Genomic DNA, 15122 nt, shown 5'->3' with positions numbered 1-15122 from the left:
TTTGTTGCAATAATATATGTTAAATGTTAGTCTTGCTAACTTTTTGACGTAATTCACTCTAACCAGAACCCTAATATAATATTAGTGGGAGAAGTCACCGACATAAATCTACAGTGAGTCAATCTTGTAGTCCTGCGTGTTGTATTTTACTAGCAGAAAGAAAAAAAAGTAGTATAGCGCGTTGTCAGTGAGGGTAATATTCAAAGTTCAGGACAAACTGATAAGATCCACACATTCCAAAACACACAAACGATCTGAATTATTATTATTTAAAGAAGAAAAAAAATGGGAAAGAAGAGCTCTGTATCAATCCTCTGCTTCATACTCATAAGCTTCAGTCCCATTTTTGTATCTGCACAAACTTGTGATGAGGCTGCTGGGACTTTCAAACCCAATAGTACATATGAGAAGAACCGCCTTCTCATCAACTCTACTCTTGCTTCTAACGTCACGGCTCACGCCGGCTACTTCAACGGCTCCATCGGGGTAGGTCTGGACAGAGTTTACACCTTGGGGATGTGCGCTCCAGGTGCTGAACCACAGGCTTGCTCCGACTGTATCCAGGACGCCTCAGATAGTTTACTAAGTACCTGTTTGAACCAAACAGATGGTTTCGTGTGGTCAGGTGACGAGTTCCTTTGCCTTGTTCGCTACTCTAGTAAGTCCCTCTATGGGGTCCTCGCCTTGGAGCCTATTACACCGTTTCATAATGTAATGGACGTAAGAAAAGAAAACCAGAAGGAGTTTGATAGTGTGTGGGACGGGTTAGTGCTTCCTATGATCACTAGAGTTTCTTCCTCGGTGAGAAACAATTCATCTACTTCTTTATCATTGTCTAGTAAATACTATGCAAAGGATGTAGCTCCAGTGCCGGTTTACGGCAACATATTGGTGTTGATGCAATGCACTCCAGATATTTCTTCAGAGGATTGTAGTCTTTGTTTAGAGACAAGCGTTGATTACTATAAGAAATTGTATCATGGGAAGAGAGGTGTCATTATGTTGCGGCCAAGTTGCTTTTTCCGGTGGGAATTGTATAATTTCTCTGGTGCTTTTGATCATATTAATGATCCACCTGCGCTTTCAAACAGTCCTTCTGTACCTAATCTGACTGATATAACCAAAAAAGGCAAGTCATTTTAAAAACAATGCCAGAGCAGTTTTGTTTTGTTTTTCGTTGTGTTAATGTATTTTTTTTTTGTGTAATGTTTTTTTTTTGTGCAGATAAAAATGTCTCTCGAGGAGTTATCGCAGCGATAGTTGTAGTTATTGTTGTTATCATAGTATTGATTTATGTAGGCATGTTTATGTTCAAGAGGAGAAAGAAAAAGCAAGATATACAACTTTCAAGTGAGTTGCTTAAATTGGTATTGTAATCATAAAGAATCTCATTGTTGCTTAGGAATTTTTTTTTGACGAGCTTACTGTTGGTCTTAAATGAAGCGGAATCTGTTCAATTTGGTTTTAAGACAATTGAAGCTGCGACGAGCAATTTTTCTGAGGTGAACAAGCTTGGTGCTGGTGGATTTGGCGAGGTTTACAAGGTACTTATAAGCTGTTTTGCCATCTATATTGCTTCTTTCTTGAGGAAATAATGAAATGAATGATTATGTCTTATTTGTAATAATTACGAAGGGCATCCTCATGAACGGAACTGAAGTTGCAGTAAAGAGACTTTCAAAAACAGCAGGACAAGGTGAAAGAGAGTTCAAGAACGAGGTTGTTGTTGTTGCAAAGCTTCAGCATAGAAATCTTGTTAGACTTCTTGGCTTTTCACTTCAAGGAGAAGAAAAGTTACTTGTCTATGAGTTTGTTCCTAACAAAAGCCTTGATTATTTCCTCTTCGGTCAGTTGTTTATATATTATATATAGTTTTCCTTTGTTGTTTCTTCTTATACATAGCCAGTTGTGATTATGCATGTCTATTCAGACGCTAGTAAGAGAGTTCAGTTGGACTGGACAATGAGACACAACATCATCGGTGGGATCAGTCGTGGTATTTTATATCTTCATCAAGATTCACGGCTCAAGATCATACACCGCGATCTTAAAGCTAGTAACATTCTATTAGATGCGGATATGAATCCAAAAATTGCTGACTTCGGAACGGCAAGGATCTTTGGAATGAACCAAACTGTAGACAATACATCAAGAGTAGTTGGAACCTTGTGAGTATATACTTTATTTGGACCTGGTGAATTTCTATAAATATACGCTTTTGCAGCTAATTCCAACGTATTTTTGCAGCGGTTACATGCCACCTGAGTATGTGATACATGGCCAATTCTCGATGAAATCAGATGTATATAGCTTTGGAGTAATGATTCTTGAGATCATTAGTGGTAAAAAGAATAGCAGTTTCCGCCAGATTGATGGTTTAGTTAACAACTTAGTCACATATGTGAGTACTATAACCAAATATAGTGGAAGTCTCAAACTTTGATTGATTCTCTTAAAAAATGATCAAAGTTCTGAATATATATTGTGTAACCTCTACAGGTTTGGAGACTTTGGGTGAACAAATTATTGCCTGACCTCATTGATCCTGGTATCAAAGAAGACTGTAACATTGATGAAGTCATTAGACACATTCATATTGGACTGTTATGTGTTCAAGAAAATCCTGCAGATCGTCCAACAATGTCAACGATCCACCAAATGCTCACAACCAGCTCTATTACTCTGCCTGTACCTCTTCCGCCTGGATTTTTTTTCGGGAATAGGCCAGGAACGACCACGTCATCCCAGGGATTGGACCCGAGTCAATCGAGCAGCAAGTCTTATACTTGTTCTGTAGATGAAGCAACAATCACTGATGTTAATCCTCGTTGAATAGTCAAGATGTTCTGTTTGGTTTACTTGTTTCTAGTTTCCACAAAGGCTTGTCACTTGTTTTATGTCCACATATGTAAAAGTTTGAACGTTCGCTTTCAGTTTGACTGATTTAGCATAAAACTCGATATTAAAATTTGGAGAGTAAGTTTAGTTATAGAGAAACTTTACAAATAATACATAACTTGGGAAACAAGCAACCGAAAGACCCTGAAGCTTAATATGGCTCTGTTTTATTGTGTTACTTTTTTTCAATGAATATTAAATTTATTCATCTCAAAACTTGTGTACAATAGATGTGACATAGTTTAATTATCTATCTTTCTCATCTATGAGCAAGCCAGAGTTGTAACAAATTGTTGAACTTCCCATTCTTCTCTCCTCTGAGTGACAGGCGTGTCACTTGTTTTATGTCCATGCGTAAAACAAAATTTGAGTCAATTTGCCGAAAATCCATAAAAAAGTTGGTATTGTATAACAAAAAGAAAATTTACAAATATAACCTTAGAGAACACGAATAAAGCAGAGGAGTCTCTTACTGTTAGAGAATATACGATTAGATATAATTAGATATGTAAATATCTTTGTGATACACTTAGATACTCTCTAGAACCATCTAATGTGTTGTATATATATTCTCACGTCAATGATAATACACTCCACGGAATTTCCTAAACTTACATGGTATCAGACACTAAACCCTTGCCTCCAAGCTAAAACGATCGATCCAGCCTCCGCTCTCTCTATCTCTCTTTCCTTCTCTCTTCTCCCGCTTCTCTATCTCGGTCTCCTCTTTCTTCTTCTCCACAAACATGGCCGCCCTTGCTTCTGCGAATGACAAGCCCTATGGGATATCGCAAATCAAAGCTTACATCCCGATCACTCTTGACATGAGCAAACTCAACTACGACAAGTGGCGTGAGCTCTTTGAGACACATTGCGTAAGCTTTGGTGTCGTCCAACATCTCGACGGCTCTTCTCTCCCGACTCCGGAAACTGAAAAGGAGTGGAAAGAGCGCGATGGACTCGTTAAGATGTGGATCTACGGAACCATATCCGACTCCATCATCGATACCGTTCTCAAGAAGAACGCCACTGCTCGCGAGCTATGGCTCTCCATCGAAAGCCTGTTCCGCGATAATAAGGAAGCTCGTGCACTCCAACTCGAAAACGAGCTTCGTACAATGGTCATCGTGATCTCTCTGTTCATGAGTTTTGCCAAAAGATGAAAACCACTGCTGCTCTCCTTGCCAATATTGATGCCCCTGTGTCTGAACGCGCCTTGGTGTCTCACCTCTTGAATGGTCTCTCTGACAAGTTCGACTCCATTTAATGTCGTACAGCACAAGGTACCGTTCCCGACTCTCCTCGAAGCACGATCGATGCTTCAGATGGAAGAGACACGTCTCTCCAAACAACAGAAACCAACTGCTCGCCACGATGACACTTCTTCTTCTCCAACGGTCCTCTACGCCGGATCTGACGGCAATCCACAAAACTCCAACAACAACTTCAACAACTCTGGACGTGGTAACAAAGGCCGCAATCGTGGTGGTGGTCGTTTTCGAGGACGAGGCAGGTCCTCTAACAATTGGCAACAACAACAACATGTGAATCCCTACGCCTCACCATGGTACTACCAACAAGCACCTCCGGTCTATCCTCCCTTCAACCCATATCCGGCGTATCATGCATACTCTCCTCACTTCACGCACCACCAGCCACGCCCTGGCAACACAGGCTACTCTGGCATTCTAGGGTCTCACCCATCAACACCCTCTCATCAGGCACACATGGCTCAGCAGGCGGCTCCTCCACAAATGACACAGCTCCCTGCTGCTCTCAACCATGCCTTCAATACGATGACCTTGCAAGAGCCTGACAACGCCTGGTATATGGATTCTGGAGCATCCACACATATCACCGCAACACAGGTAACCTACAATCCCTCTTTAATACTAGCACCATGCCTCCTGTTACCGTCGGTAACGGTTCCTTAGCTGCCGTAAAGAACACAGGACATGGTATTATTGCTTCTCCTTCTCGTGCTTTTACTCTTCGTAATGTGTTGGTGTGTCCTGCTATCATTAAAAATCTCATATCAGTCCACAAGTTTGTTACAGATAACCTTTGTGCCATTGAATTTGATCCTTTCGGTTTTTGTATAAAGAACTTACAGACTCGGAACACACTGCTCCGATGTGATAGCTCAGGCCCTCTATATTAAGTGACGCCTTCTCCACCACCATTCTCTCATTCCGCTCTCTCCGTCACGTCCCTGGATAGCTCTGTCTGGCACAAAAGACTCGGTCATCCCAACAACTCTATTCTTACTCGTATATTATCTTCTTTTTCTTCTAGCATTCCCAAAACCGACTTGACAACATTGTGTCAAGCGTGTCAGCTTGGGGACTCGGTTACCATTTTTTGATTCTAAAACTATTGTTACTTCTCCATTTGAAATAGTCCATTCAGACATTTGGACATCTCCTATCTCTAGCATTAGTGGGATGAAATACTATTTTATCTTTCTTGATCATTACTCTCACTTTGTTTGGGTCTATCCGCTTCATCGAAAAAGTGAAACTTTGAGCAAATATTTGCACTTCTCTAATTATGTGTAGACTCAGTTTAACCGACAAATAAAATCGCTTCAATGCGATAATGGCGGAGAGTATGATAACCGTTTGTTCAAGGAGCACTTAGCATCAACTGGCACACTCTTCTGGTTCTCCTGTCCGCACACTTCGCAACAAAATGGACAAGCCGAACGTATGCTTCGCACCATTAACAACATGATTCGCACGTTGTTATTTCAGGCATCTGCCACTCTGGAGTATTGGGTTGAAGCTCTACATACAGCAGCTCATCTTCTCAACATACTTCCATCCACAGCCATCAACAACGATGCTCCTCATACACGCCTGTTCAAGACGCAACCAACATATCAACATCTCAAGACGTTTGGCTGCCTATGCTACCCGAATCTCATCTCCACAGCGAAGCACAAACTGGCGCAACGATCCACACCATGTGCCTTCCTCGGGTACCCTCAAGACCATCGTGGATATAGGTGCCTCGGCCTCAAGACCAAACAAATCATACTCTCTCGCCACGTCGTGTTCGATGAAATGGTATTTCCCTTCTCCTTCCCTTCTACTCATTCTACAGCTTGCTCTACTCCGTTAATTACTCCTTCTCCTATCATTCGACCCACAACAACTCCTACAGCTCCACCTCCTTCTCCACCACCATCGCCTCACATTCTCTCACCTCAGCCTCCCACTCCAAAAATCGATGCTACACCTCCTGCTCCTCAAAACACTCATTCCATGGTAACTAGAGGTAAAAGCGGTATCATAAAACCGCGTCTTCCCATGTGTCTTCACACTGATAATTCTATCTCTCTTTTACCTATCTCCCATGTTCAGGCAGCAAAGGATCCAGTATGGAATTGTTCTATGAATTTAGAACATGATGCTCATATTAAAAAGGGAACGTGGGTTCTTGTGCCTCGTCCCAAAGATACTAACATTGTGCGTTCTATGTGACTATATAAGCATAAATTCAATGCAGATGGAAGCCTCAAATGCCACAAGTCTCGTCTCATAGCCAATGGCAAGTCGCAGCAACCGGGCATAGACTGTGATGAGACGTTCAGCCCTGTTGTCAAACCTGCAACGATCCGCACAGTTATCCACATCGCTCTCGTACGCGGCTGGCCACTTCATCAACTCGACGCCAAAAACGCATTCCTAAATGGTGATCTTCAAGAGACGGTTTACATGCACCAACCACCCGGCTTCGTCGACAAGAGTAAACCCAACCATGTCTGCCTCTTGAAGCGCTCTCTCTACGGACTGAAGCAGGCTCCTCGAACGTGGAACACACGCTTTGCCTCATACGCCAGACGTCTTGGTTTTCGTCAGAGCACCTCCGACAACTCATTGTTCGTACTCTGCTCTGGCTCAGACCTTGCCTACTTGCTCCTATACGTAGATGATATCATTCTTACTGCCTCATCTACCAGTCTCCTGCACCACCTTATCAAGTGTCTCAGCTCGGAGTTTGAAATGTCCGATCAAGGTCCTCTCCATCACTTTCTCGGCATTACACTCAAAAGAGACGCCAACGGCCTTATGCTACATCAACAAAACTATGCAGCCGACATCCTACACCGTGCAAACATGGCCAACTGCAATCCCTGTCTCACTCCCGTTGACACCAAACAAAAGCTCTCCGCTGATGGCAGCAAACCGGTCTCTGATCCCACTCTTTATCGGAGCCTCGCAGGTGCACTCCAGTACTTGACATTCACGCGTCCTGACATCGCTTTTGCGGTTCAACAGGTCTGTCTCTTTATGCATGATCCACGAGAAGCTCATTTTCATGCGCTCAAAAGAATCTTGAGATACGTCAAAGGAACTATCTCCCACGGCATCAAGATGACACGCTCTCAGTCTCTCTCCATTACGGCTTACTCGGATGCTGATTGGGCAGGTTGTCCCTCCACTCGTCGCTCCACTTCCGGTTATTGCGTATTCCTCGGTGAGAACCTCGTCGCCTGGTCGTCAAAACGCCAGCAAACAATCTCCCGGTCCAGCGCTGAAGCTGAGTATCGAGGCGTCGCTAATGCCGTGTCCGAAGCTACGTGGTTGCGCAACCTTCTGTTCGAAATGAAGATACATATCTCCCGGGCCACAATAGTCTACTGCGATAATGTCAGTGCCATATATCTCTCCTCCAACCCGGTTCAACATCAACGAACTAAACATGTTGAGATCGATATACACTTCGTCCGTGAAAAGGTTCAAATGGGTCATGTCAAGGTTATCCATGTCCCCTCTGCTCAACAGTTCGCTGATATTTTCACAAAAGGTCTCCCCTCTCCACTCTTCTTGGACTTCAGAAACAGTCTCACCGTCCGATCATCTGACGCTAAGACTGCGGGGGAGTGTTAGAGAATATACGATTAGATATGATTAGATATGTAAATATCTTTGTGATACACTTAGATACTCTCTAGAACCATCTAAAGTGTTGTATATATATTCTCACGTCAATGATAATACACTCCACGGAGTTACCACACTCCAGGTTAACAAGCTGCTTTTTTACTAGACCTGGAACTTGTTCCTTGGATGACAAGCAACGATAAGCCATAGTGGACTAAACCTTGATCTTATTCGCAAAATAAGAATTGCTGAATTATTCAGTGTATTCTAATCAGGCTGATTTTGGTGTATTTACGTCACGCTTGACAAAAAATATTACGTCGTTTTCTCAGTCAAAACAAACAAAATTAATGCCACTTGAACAAATCTATTTCGTAGTCGATCTCTTTCATCCTAAAACGTTTAGATAATAGTAAACTGTTTATGTGGTTGCGGTCCATTATAATATGCTAATCACCAGTGAACAACACGTAACATACGTTAACATCTTCTAACACCTTCCAATTTTTAATGTAAATAATTCGATTTAAACTAACGCTAACTTTGATTTCCCAAATAACCGTCTCCCAAAATACTATAGTCAAATGTTGGTCACTTGGTCTCATTAAATATTTTGGAGCCTCCACTTTTGACAAAGCCCAAAACATATATTAATATGCCTATCAACCCTCTTTCAAAAAAAAAAAAAATCGTTTACGCCTATTTAACATTCACCTATTTAGCAGACCAAAAGACTAAACATAAACTTGAAATATGTGTCGAATCAGTCTCTTTCCAATTCTCTTATCCGTCCTTGTGACCTTTAGTTTCATCTCAGTGTCCGGACAGATTTGCGGAAACACTGGGGGAACTTTCAGACCAAACACTACGTATGACTCAAACCGTCGACTCATCCTCTCGTCTCTTGCCTCTAATGTCACGGGTCGAGACGGTTTCTTCTACAACTCCTCGTTCGGACAAGAACAAGACCGAGTCTACGCGATGGGCTTGTGCGTCCCCGGAGCTAAACCAAAGGACTGCTCAGACTGCATAACTGACGCAGTGACAAAGATGATACAAAACTGTACTAACCAAACAGAGGCTTTCTCATGGCCAGGCACCGAAACTCTCTGCATGGTCCGCTACGCGAACAGTTCCTTCTTCGGAACGATGGATCTAGAGCCGAACTCATTAAGATACAACACTGGGAACATCACCATCAGCATGTCTGAGCTCGAAAGAATTTGGGATGCGTTTATGACTCGGATGATAGATTCGGCCTCATCGGGACGCAGTGGAGCTTCATCGTCTTCTAGTGGTAAGTACTACGCAGCGGATGTCACGTCGTTGACGACGTTTCAGCGAGTTTACGCGTTGATGGAGTGTACTCCGGATTTGTCTCCGGGGAATTGTGAAGCTTGTCTCCGAGAAAATGTTAGGAGGTACCAACAGTGTTGCCGTGGGAATCAAGGCGGCGTTGCTAGGCGGCCGAGCTGTTTCTTTCGGTGGGATCTTTATCCCTTCTTAGGGGCTTTTGATAATATTTCCTCCGGAGCACCTCCGTCACAACCTTTTACCGGCGACGGAGACGGTGCTTCAAAGAAAGGTATGTCATAAGAATATAAAAAGACATCAAGTCGGAAAAATTGGGTGACGTTTAGATAAGTATGGAACCTCAAAAAAAAAAAGAAATTAAACGTGACACTTTCAAAAAATTCTTAAACAATTGTTTTATTTTTGGTTTTTCTATTAAAATTTAGCGAAGTTTCATTTTTTTTATTGTAATCATAATTTCGGTAAATAAATGAGAAAAGTGATTTGTCAAGAATAAAAAGAAGAGACGAAGAAATTGTAAATTTTGATGTTATTTCACTTTGGTGTAATATTCTTATACACTGGTGGCTGTTGACTGCGTAGATGGCGATTCCCTTTCAGTGGGAGCTATCGTTGGAATTGTGGCTGCGATCATTGTCATCGTCTTGGTGCTGCTCGCTCTTGCGTTTGTTTTTTACCGGAGGAGAAAATCGCACCAAGAAGATGATTTTCAATGTGAGTTTATCGTTGGTATCTGCTCAATGTCCATGAACCTTTGTTCACTTTGTTGATCTTTTTCTGGCTCGACAAGAGAAGTGAATTTCTTTCAGCTTAATAATATTATTAAACTTTTTGCTGTGCAGCTGGTGATGATATCTCAACTACACATTCATTACAATTCGATTTTAAGACTGTTGAAGCTGCAACAGATAACTTTTCAAGGAGTAACAGGCTAGGTCAAGGTGGATTCGGTGAAGTGTACAAGGTATAGTTAAGTTTGTTCAACTTCTTTTTCTGTTACTTCACTGGAAAGTTTGAAACATTGAATCAATATGGGTTTGTAAAAATGTCAATTTCATTAGGGTATACTTCCAAACGGAACTGAAGTTGCTGTGAAGAGACTGTCCAAAACATCAGGACAATGTGCACTACTAGAGTTCAAGAACGAGGTTCTTGTTGTTGCAAAGCTTCAGCATAGAAATCTTGTTAAGGTTCTTGGGTGTTGTTCGGAGCCGGAAGAAAAGATTATAGTCTACGAGTTTGTTCCTAACAATAGCCTTGATTATCTACTTTTTGGTAGGTTGCGGTCAATACTACTACTATATTTGATCAGAATCATAATGATATAGATATTCTTGAAAACTGTGTGCTTTATGCGTATGCATGGATGTGTAGACCCTACAAAGCAAGGTCAGTTGGATTGGACAATGAGATACAAGATCATTTCAGGGATTGCTCGAGGAATTTTATATCTTCATCAAGATTCACGGCTTATAATCATACACCGTGACCTTAAAGCCAGTAACATTCTTTTAGATGCAGATATGAACCCGAAAATTACGGGTTTTGGCATGGCCAGGATTACTATGGTTGGCCAAGCCCTTGAAAATACAAGCAGAATAGTTGGAACATAGTAATTTCTCTTCCCCTTTGAGATCCTATGAATTGAAGTCTTTGATTGTCATCTATATGCTCAAGTTCACTCTATATATGTTTCAGCGGTTATATGGCTCCCGAGTATGCAATGCATGGCCAGTTCTCCACAAAATCCGATGTATATAGCTTTGGGGTCTTAGTTTTGGAGATTGTTATTGGAAAGAGGAATAGCAGCTTCCACGAAACAGATAGTAACGATAGCAACTTGGTCACATCTGTAAGTATACAAACAGAAACATCAAACAATATTCTTGTAATTACGATCAGGTTTCAGGTTTCAACGTATTTAATCGATCTATCCTTGTGTAGGCATGGAAGCTTTGGAGAAATGGCTCACCGTTAGAACTTGTGGATCCAACTGTTAGAAAGACTTGTGACAGCAGTGAAGTTACCAGATGCATCCATATCGCATTGTTATGTGTTCAAGAAAATCCTATGGATCGTCCAACTTTGTCGACAATCATTTTGATGCTCACTAGTAACACAGTTACCTTACCTGTGCCTCACCAACCTGGATTTTTTTTCAAAAGCACACGTGATCAAGACTTATCAGCTGAAGATTTGGAGTCAGGTCAATCTACTGGAAAATTTGTTCCTTTCTCTATCAACGATGAAACCATTAGTGAGTTAAATCCTCGTTGAAGATCAATCTTGATGTCCTTTTAATACTTCTGAAGTCCTTGTTGCGGTGCTAGAACTTGAATCTCCCTGCGTTTTCTTTCTCAGATTAGACGTCCCTCTCACTTTTATTCTGTGTGATTGTAAATTTGTAATCAAGTTTTGTAATTTGAATTTTGGAAGTTTTTAGCTAATGATTAAGGGTACTCCAACTTATTTACCCATTGGCTGGTCAAACGATGTCCATAAGCTCTGTTTTTCAGCCCTAATTGGACTTAAACTCAGCTATAAAATCAACGGTATGTCCGTTACCCCATTTTCATTTATTTGTTTCACTTTTTGAAGTTATGTCTTCGAAAATTATACCAAATGCGTCCGGCTACCAAAATATTGTGCTTTGTTTCAAATCAATAACAAGGTGCACAAGAGTTCAAGAACGAGGTTGTTGTTGTCGCAAAAATTCAGCATAGAAATCTTGTTAGGCGCTTCTTGGGTATTGTCTTGAAGGGGCAGAAAAAAATCTTGTTTATGAGTTTGTGGCCGACAAAAGCCTCGACTATTTCCTCTTCCGTATGTGGAAAAAGCATATATTTATGTATAGATTCATGGATTATATCCATCATATTTCTCTGAATATATTTTATGAGTATCTAATTACTTTTGAATGTGCAGACCCCACAAAGAAAAGACAGTTACACTGGAAGAAACGATACAACATTATCGGGGGAATCACTCGAGAAATTATTTATCTTCATCAAGATTCACGGCTTACTATCATACGTCGTGATCTCAAAGCGAGTAATATCCTTTTGGATGCTGAGATGATCCCAAAGATTGCTGATTTTGGGATGGCAAGGATCTTTGGTATGGACCAAAGTGGAGCTAATACAAGCAGGATAGTTGGGACACAGTAAATACTTTTTACCCTTGATGGCTTATGAAATGAAGTTTCAACAATTTTTCTTGACCAATATAAATTTAATCTTGCAGTGGTTACATGCCCCCGGAATATCTGATTCATGGCCAATTCTCAATGAAATCTGATGTGCATAGCTTCGGCGTCTTAGTTCTTGAGATTATATCTGGCAGGAAGAACAGCAGCTTCCACCAGACGTCAGATGCAACAGCTGAGAATTTCGTCACCCAAGTTAGTACCTAAACTGAACAACAACAAAATTAACCTACGATGGAAATTTGACTGATCATAACATTTTGTTACAGGCTTGGAAGCTTTGGAAAAACAGGTCACCATTAGAGCTAGTTGATCCAAACATTGTAGAGAATTATCAGATGGAGGAAGTGACAAGATGCATCCACATTGCGCTCCTATGTGTTCAGGAAGATCCAACAGATCGTCCCAACTTGTCGACAATCACGTTGATGCTCACTAGCAATACCCTCATCTTGCCTGTTCCTCAACCACCTGGATTCTTCCTTCAAAATAGACGCAACCAGAAACAAGGTTTGGAGGAACTTGAGTCGAGCCAATCTACAATCTGATATAGGAAAAGAAGAGGACACGTGTTAACTAATAAGAAGACTAAAGACGGGGACACGTGTAGAGTGGAGTTGTTGAAGATTCGGTTGGAGTTTGTTACAGAAACGAAGAAGAAGAAGAATAAAGGGAGGAGAGGAGGAATCATTTGGAGATCATCAGATATTTTGGAGTAAACTTTTCTTGATTCTTTTCTCTGAGAGTTTGTGAGGTTTTCTTATCATCGTTATTGAGCTGTTTCTACTAGTAAGCTCTTGGCGTGGTGAGATCGATTCTTTGTAATTCTTACTTTGGATCGAGTTATACGAAATCTATATTGATCATTGAGTTTCGCTGTATCAAAGGTATCAGAGACCATTCGAACCTCGGAATCAATGGCGGAAACTAGAGCTCAAGCTCAGTTGAAGAACACGGTGGCGCGTGAGACAGACGGCGCGATTTCGAGTCGCTTTGAGGCATTGGAGAAGGCGATCGAGACTCAGATCGAACGATCGGCGAGGACTGACGAAAGCGTGCAAGAAATGATCGAGGCATTCAAGTTAATGACGAGCAACAATCCGATGAATGCTTCGACAAGCGGAAATCATGCGACGGAGTATTTTCGACATCACCGGCAAGGCTTACCGCCTACATACGCCGGAATGACGCGATTGGCCAAAGTTGATTTTCCGCGATTCAACGGTGAAAACGTGAAGGAGTGGCTGTTTAAGGTTGAGGAATTCTTTGGAATTGATAACACACCGATGGAGTTACGCGTTCGTTTAGCATCAATTCACTATGATCAAATGGCCGCAGCTTGGCATCAGTCATTAGCTCAATCCGAACAAGATGCTTATGTGATTGAAAATTGGGATCAATACAAGGTGTTATTGAAGGAGAGATTCGAAGATGTGCTTGATGATCCTATTGCAGATTTGAAGAAGTTGCAGGAAACAGCAGGGATTAGCGATTATCATGCTAAATTTGAGCTGATCCGCAACAGAGTGAAGATGAGTGAGAGCTACTTGGTTAGTGCTTACCTTGCAGGGTTGAACACTGATACACAGATGCATATCAGGATGTTTCAACCAAAGTCTGTGCGTGAGTGCTTGGTGTTAGGGAGACTCTATGAAACAGCCCACCCACGCAAGAATACTTCGAGTTGGAAGACTAATAATAACACTAATACGGCGAAAGGGTTGTTACCAAAACCTTATGAGTTGAAGAAGGTTGATGAGGGCGGCGTTGTTAAGGCTAACGAAATGATAGGACAACCAAAGAAGTTTCTTTCTCAGGAAGAGATGAGTGATAGAAGGTCGAAAGGATTGTGCTATTACTGTGATGAGAAGTACACCCCGGGACATTACTTGAAGCATAAGAAAACGCAACTCTACACTTTGGAGATTGATGATAATGAAGAGTTTTATGAGACCGAAGAAGGTGGTACACAGGAAGATATGGAGAGAGATGTGGCTCATATTTCAGTGAGTGCAGTGGCCGGTATCACTGAGAATTACAGAACAATGAAAGTCCGTGGCATTCATAACAAGAGAGTTCTGTATATTCTCATTGACTCAGGGTCTACACATAACTTTATGGACCCTGAGATTGCCAAGAAGCTAAACTGTGACATTCAACCACCTAAGATGAAGAAAGTCGCGGTTGCAGATGGGGGAAAACTCACAGTACAAGGTCGGGTTGATCAATTTCAATGGACTTTCCAGAATTCTACATTTCAACAGGATATGATGCTCATTCCTTTAGGAAATTGTGATGTGGTTCTGGGTGTTCAATGGTTATCGCTTTTAGGTCCCATAACTTGGGATTTTCTGCAACTGGAAATGCAGTTTCGTTATCTTAACAAGCGAGTGGTGTTACATGGCATTAAGGATGCAGGGATCAAAGAGATTCTGGCTGATAAGTTGAAGCTGAGAGACGACAATGCTAACATCTCTATGATCTATGTACAACGGAAAGAAGAAGATGAGAAAGTACCAGAACTTTATACCTTGAGTACGGGTAGTGAGAAGCAGAGTTGTCCTGGTTTGGAAGAATTGCTGCATAAGTATGAGGATTTGTTTGAAGAACCGAAAGATCTTCCTCCAAACAGAAATGGTCATGACCACAAAATTCCTCTTTTGGAAGGATCTAATCCGGTTAACCAACGCCCATACAGATACGCATTGTACCAGAAGACAGAGATTGATAAGATGGTTCAAAGTCTGTTGGATGCAGGAACAATTCAATCTAGCTCTAGTCCTTATGCTTCACCTGTGGTATTGGTCAAGAAGAAA

At 41.5% G+C, this 15122-nt stretch overlaps 3 protein-coding genes across 3 annotated transcripts; all 3 read left to right on the top strand.

Moving 5' to 3' along the window:
- The first annotated feature begins 42 nt into the window (after positions 1 to 42).
- LOC103861376 (cysteine-rich receptor-like protein kinase 17) lies at positions 43 to 2968 on the top strand. The gene is made up of 7 exons (XM_009139078.3): positions 43 to 1129; positions 1225 to 1350; positions 1444 to 1544; positions 1636 to 1846; positions 1931 to 2168; positions 2248 to 2401; positions 2500 to 2968. The coding sequence occupies exons 1-7, from the start codon at positions 286 to 288 to the stop codon at positions 2830 to 2832; spliced, it is 2007 nt and encodes a 668-aa protein (XP_009137326.1). The 5' UTR covers positions 43 to 285; the 3' UTR covers positions 2833 to 2968.
- Positions 2969 to 8540: 5572 nt separating this feature from the next.
- Positions 8541 to 11578, top strand: LOC103861375 (cysteine-rich receptor-like protein kinase 11). The gene is made up of 7 exons (XM_009139077.3): positions 8541 to 9372; positions 9684 to 9815; positions 9944 to 10065; positions 10163 to 10376; positions 10476 to 10713; positions 10800 to 10953; positions 11046 to 11578. Exons 1-7 carry the CDS (start codon positions 8541 to 8543, stop codon positions 11376 to 11378), a joined length of 2025 nt encoding a protein of 674 aa, XP_009137325.1. The 3' UTR covers positions 11379 to 11578.
- A 597-nt stretch (positions 11579 to 12175) lies between these two features.
- Positions 12176 to 12854, top strand: LOC103861757 (putative cysteine-rich receptor-like protein kinase 12). Its single transcript, XM_033287410.1, has 3 exons — positions 12176 to 12264; positions 12345 to 12501; positions 12576 to 12854. The coding sequence occupies exons 1-3, from the start codon at positions 12176 to 12178 to the stop codon at positions 12852 to 12854; spliced, it is 525 nt and encodes a 174-aa protein (XP_033143301.1).
- The last annotated feature ends 2268 nt before the right edge of the window (positions 12855 to 15122 follow it).

This window comes from Brassica rapa, chromosome A03, assembly GCF_000309985.2.
Source record: "Brassica rapa cultivar Chiifu-401-42 chromosome A03, CAAS_Brap_v3.01, whole genome shotgun sequence".
In the NCBI taxonomy this organism is placed as follows: Eukaryota; Viridiplantae; Streptophyta; class Magnoliopsida; order Brassicales; family Brassicaceae; genus Brassica; species Brassica rapa.
The sequence above is the reverse complement of the archived record's forward strand: the minus strand, read 5'-3'. Positions and strand labels throughout refer to the sequence as shown.

What these genes read in the sequence shown, in the direction of transcription:
- LOC103861376 (XM_009139078.3), top strand. Translation starts at nt 286, where the DNA reads ATGGGAAAGAAGAGCTCTGTATCAATCCTCTGCTTCATACTCATAAGC. An exon ending in GACTGATATAACCAAAAAAG is followed by an intron (nt 1,130 to 1,224) that starts GCAAGTCATTTT and finishes TTTTTTGTGCAG; the next exon opens with ATAAAAATGTCTCTCGAGGA. An exon ending in CCTTGATTATTTCCTCTTCG is followed by an intron (nt 1,847 to 1,930) that starts GTCAGTTGTTTA and finishes ATGTCTATTCAG; the next exon opens with ACGCTAGTAAGAGAGTTCAG.
- LOC103861375 (XM_009139077.3), top strand. Translation starts at nt 8,541, where the DNA reads ATGTGTCGAATCAGTCTCTTTCCAATTCTCTTATCCGTCCTTGTGACC. An exon ending in AGACGGTGCTTCAAAGAAAG is followed by an intron (nt 9,373 to 9,683) that starts GTATGTCATAAG and finishes TTGACTGCGTAG; the next exon opens with ATGGCGATTCCCTTTCAGTG. An exon ending in GATTCGGTGAAGTGTACAAG is followed by an intron (nt 10,066 to 10,162) that starts GTATAGTTAAGT and finishes CAATTTCATTAG; the next exon opens with GGTATACTTCCAAACGGAAC.
- LOC103861757 (XM_033287410.1), top strand. Translation starts at nt 12,176, where the DNA reads ATGATCCCAAAGATTGCTGATTTTGGGATGGCAAGGATCTTTGGTATG. An exon ending in AGCAGGATAGTTGGGACACA is followed by an intron (nt 12,265 to 12,344) that starts GTAAATACTTTT and finishes TTAATCTTGCAG; the next exon opens with TGGTTACATGCCCCCGGAAT. An exon ending in CTGAGAATTTCGTCACCCAA is followed by an intron (nt 12,502 to 12,575) that starts GTTAGTACCTAA and finishes ATTTTGTTACAG; the next exon opens with GCTTGGAAGCTTTGGAAAAA.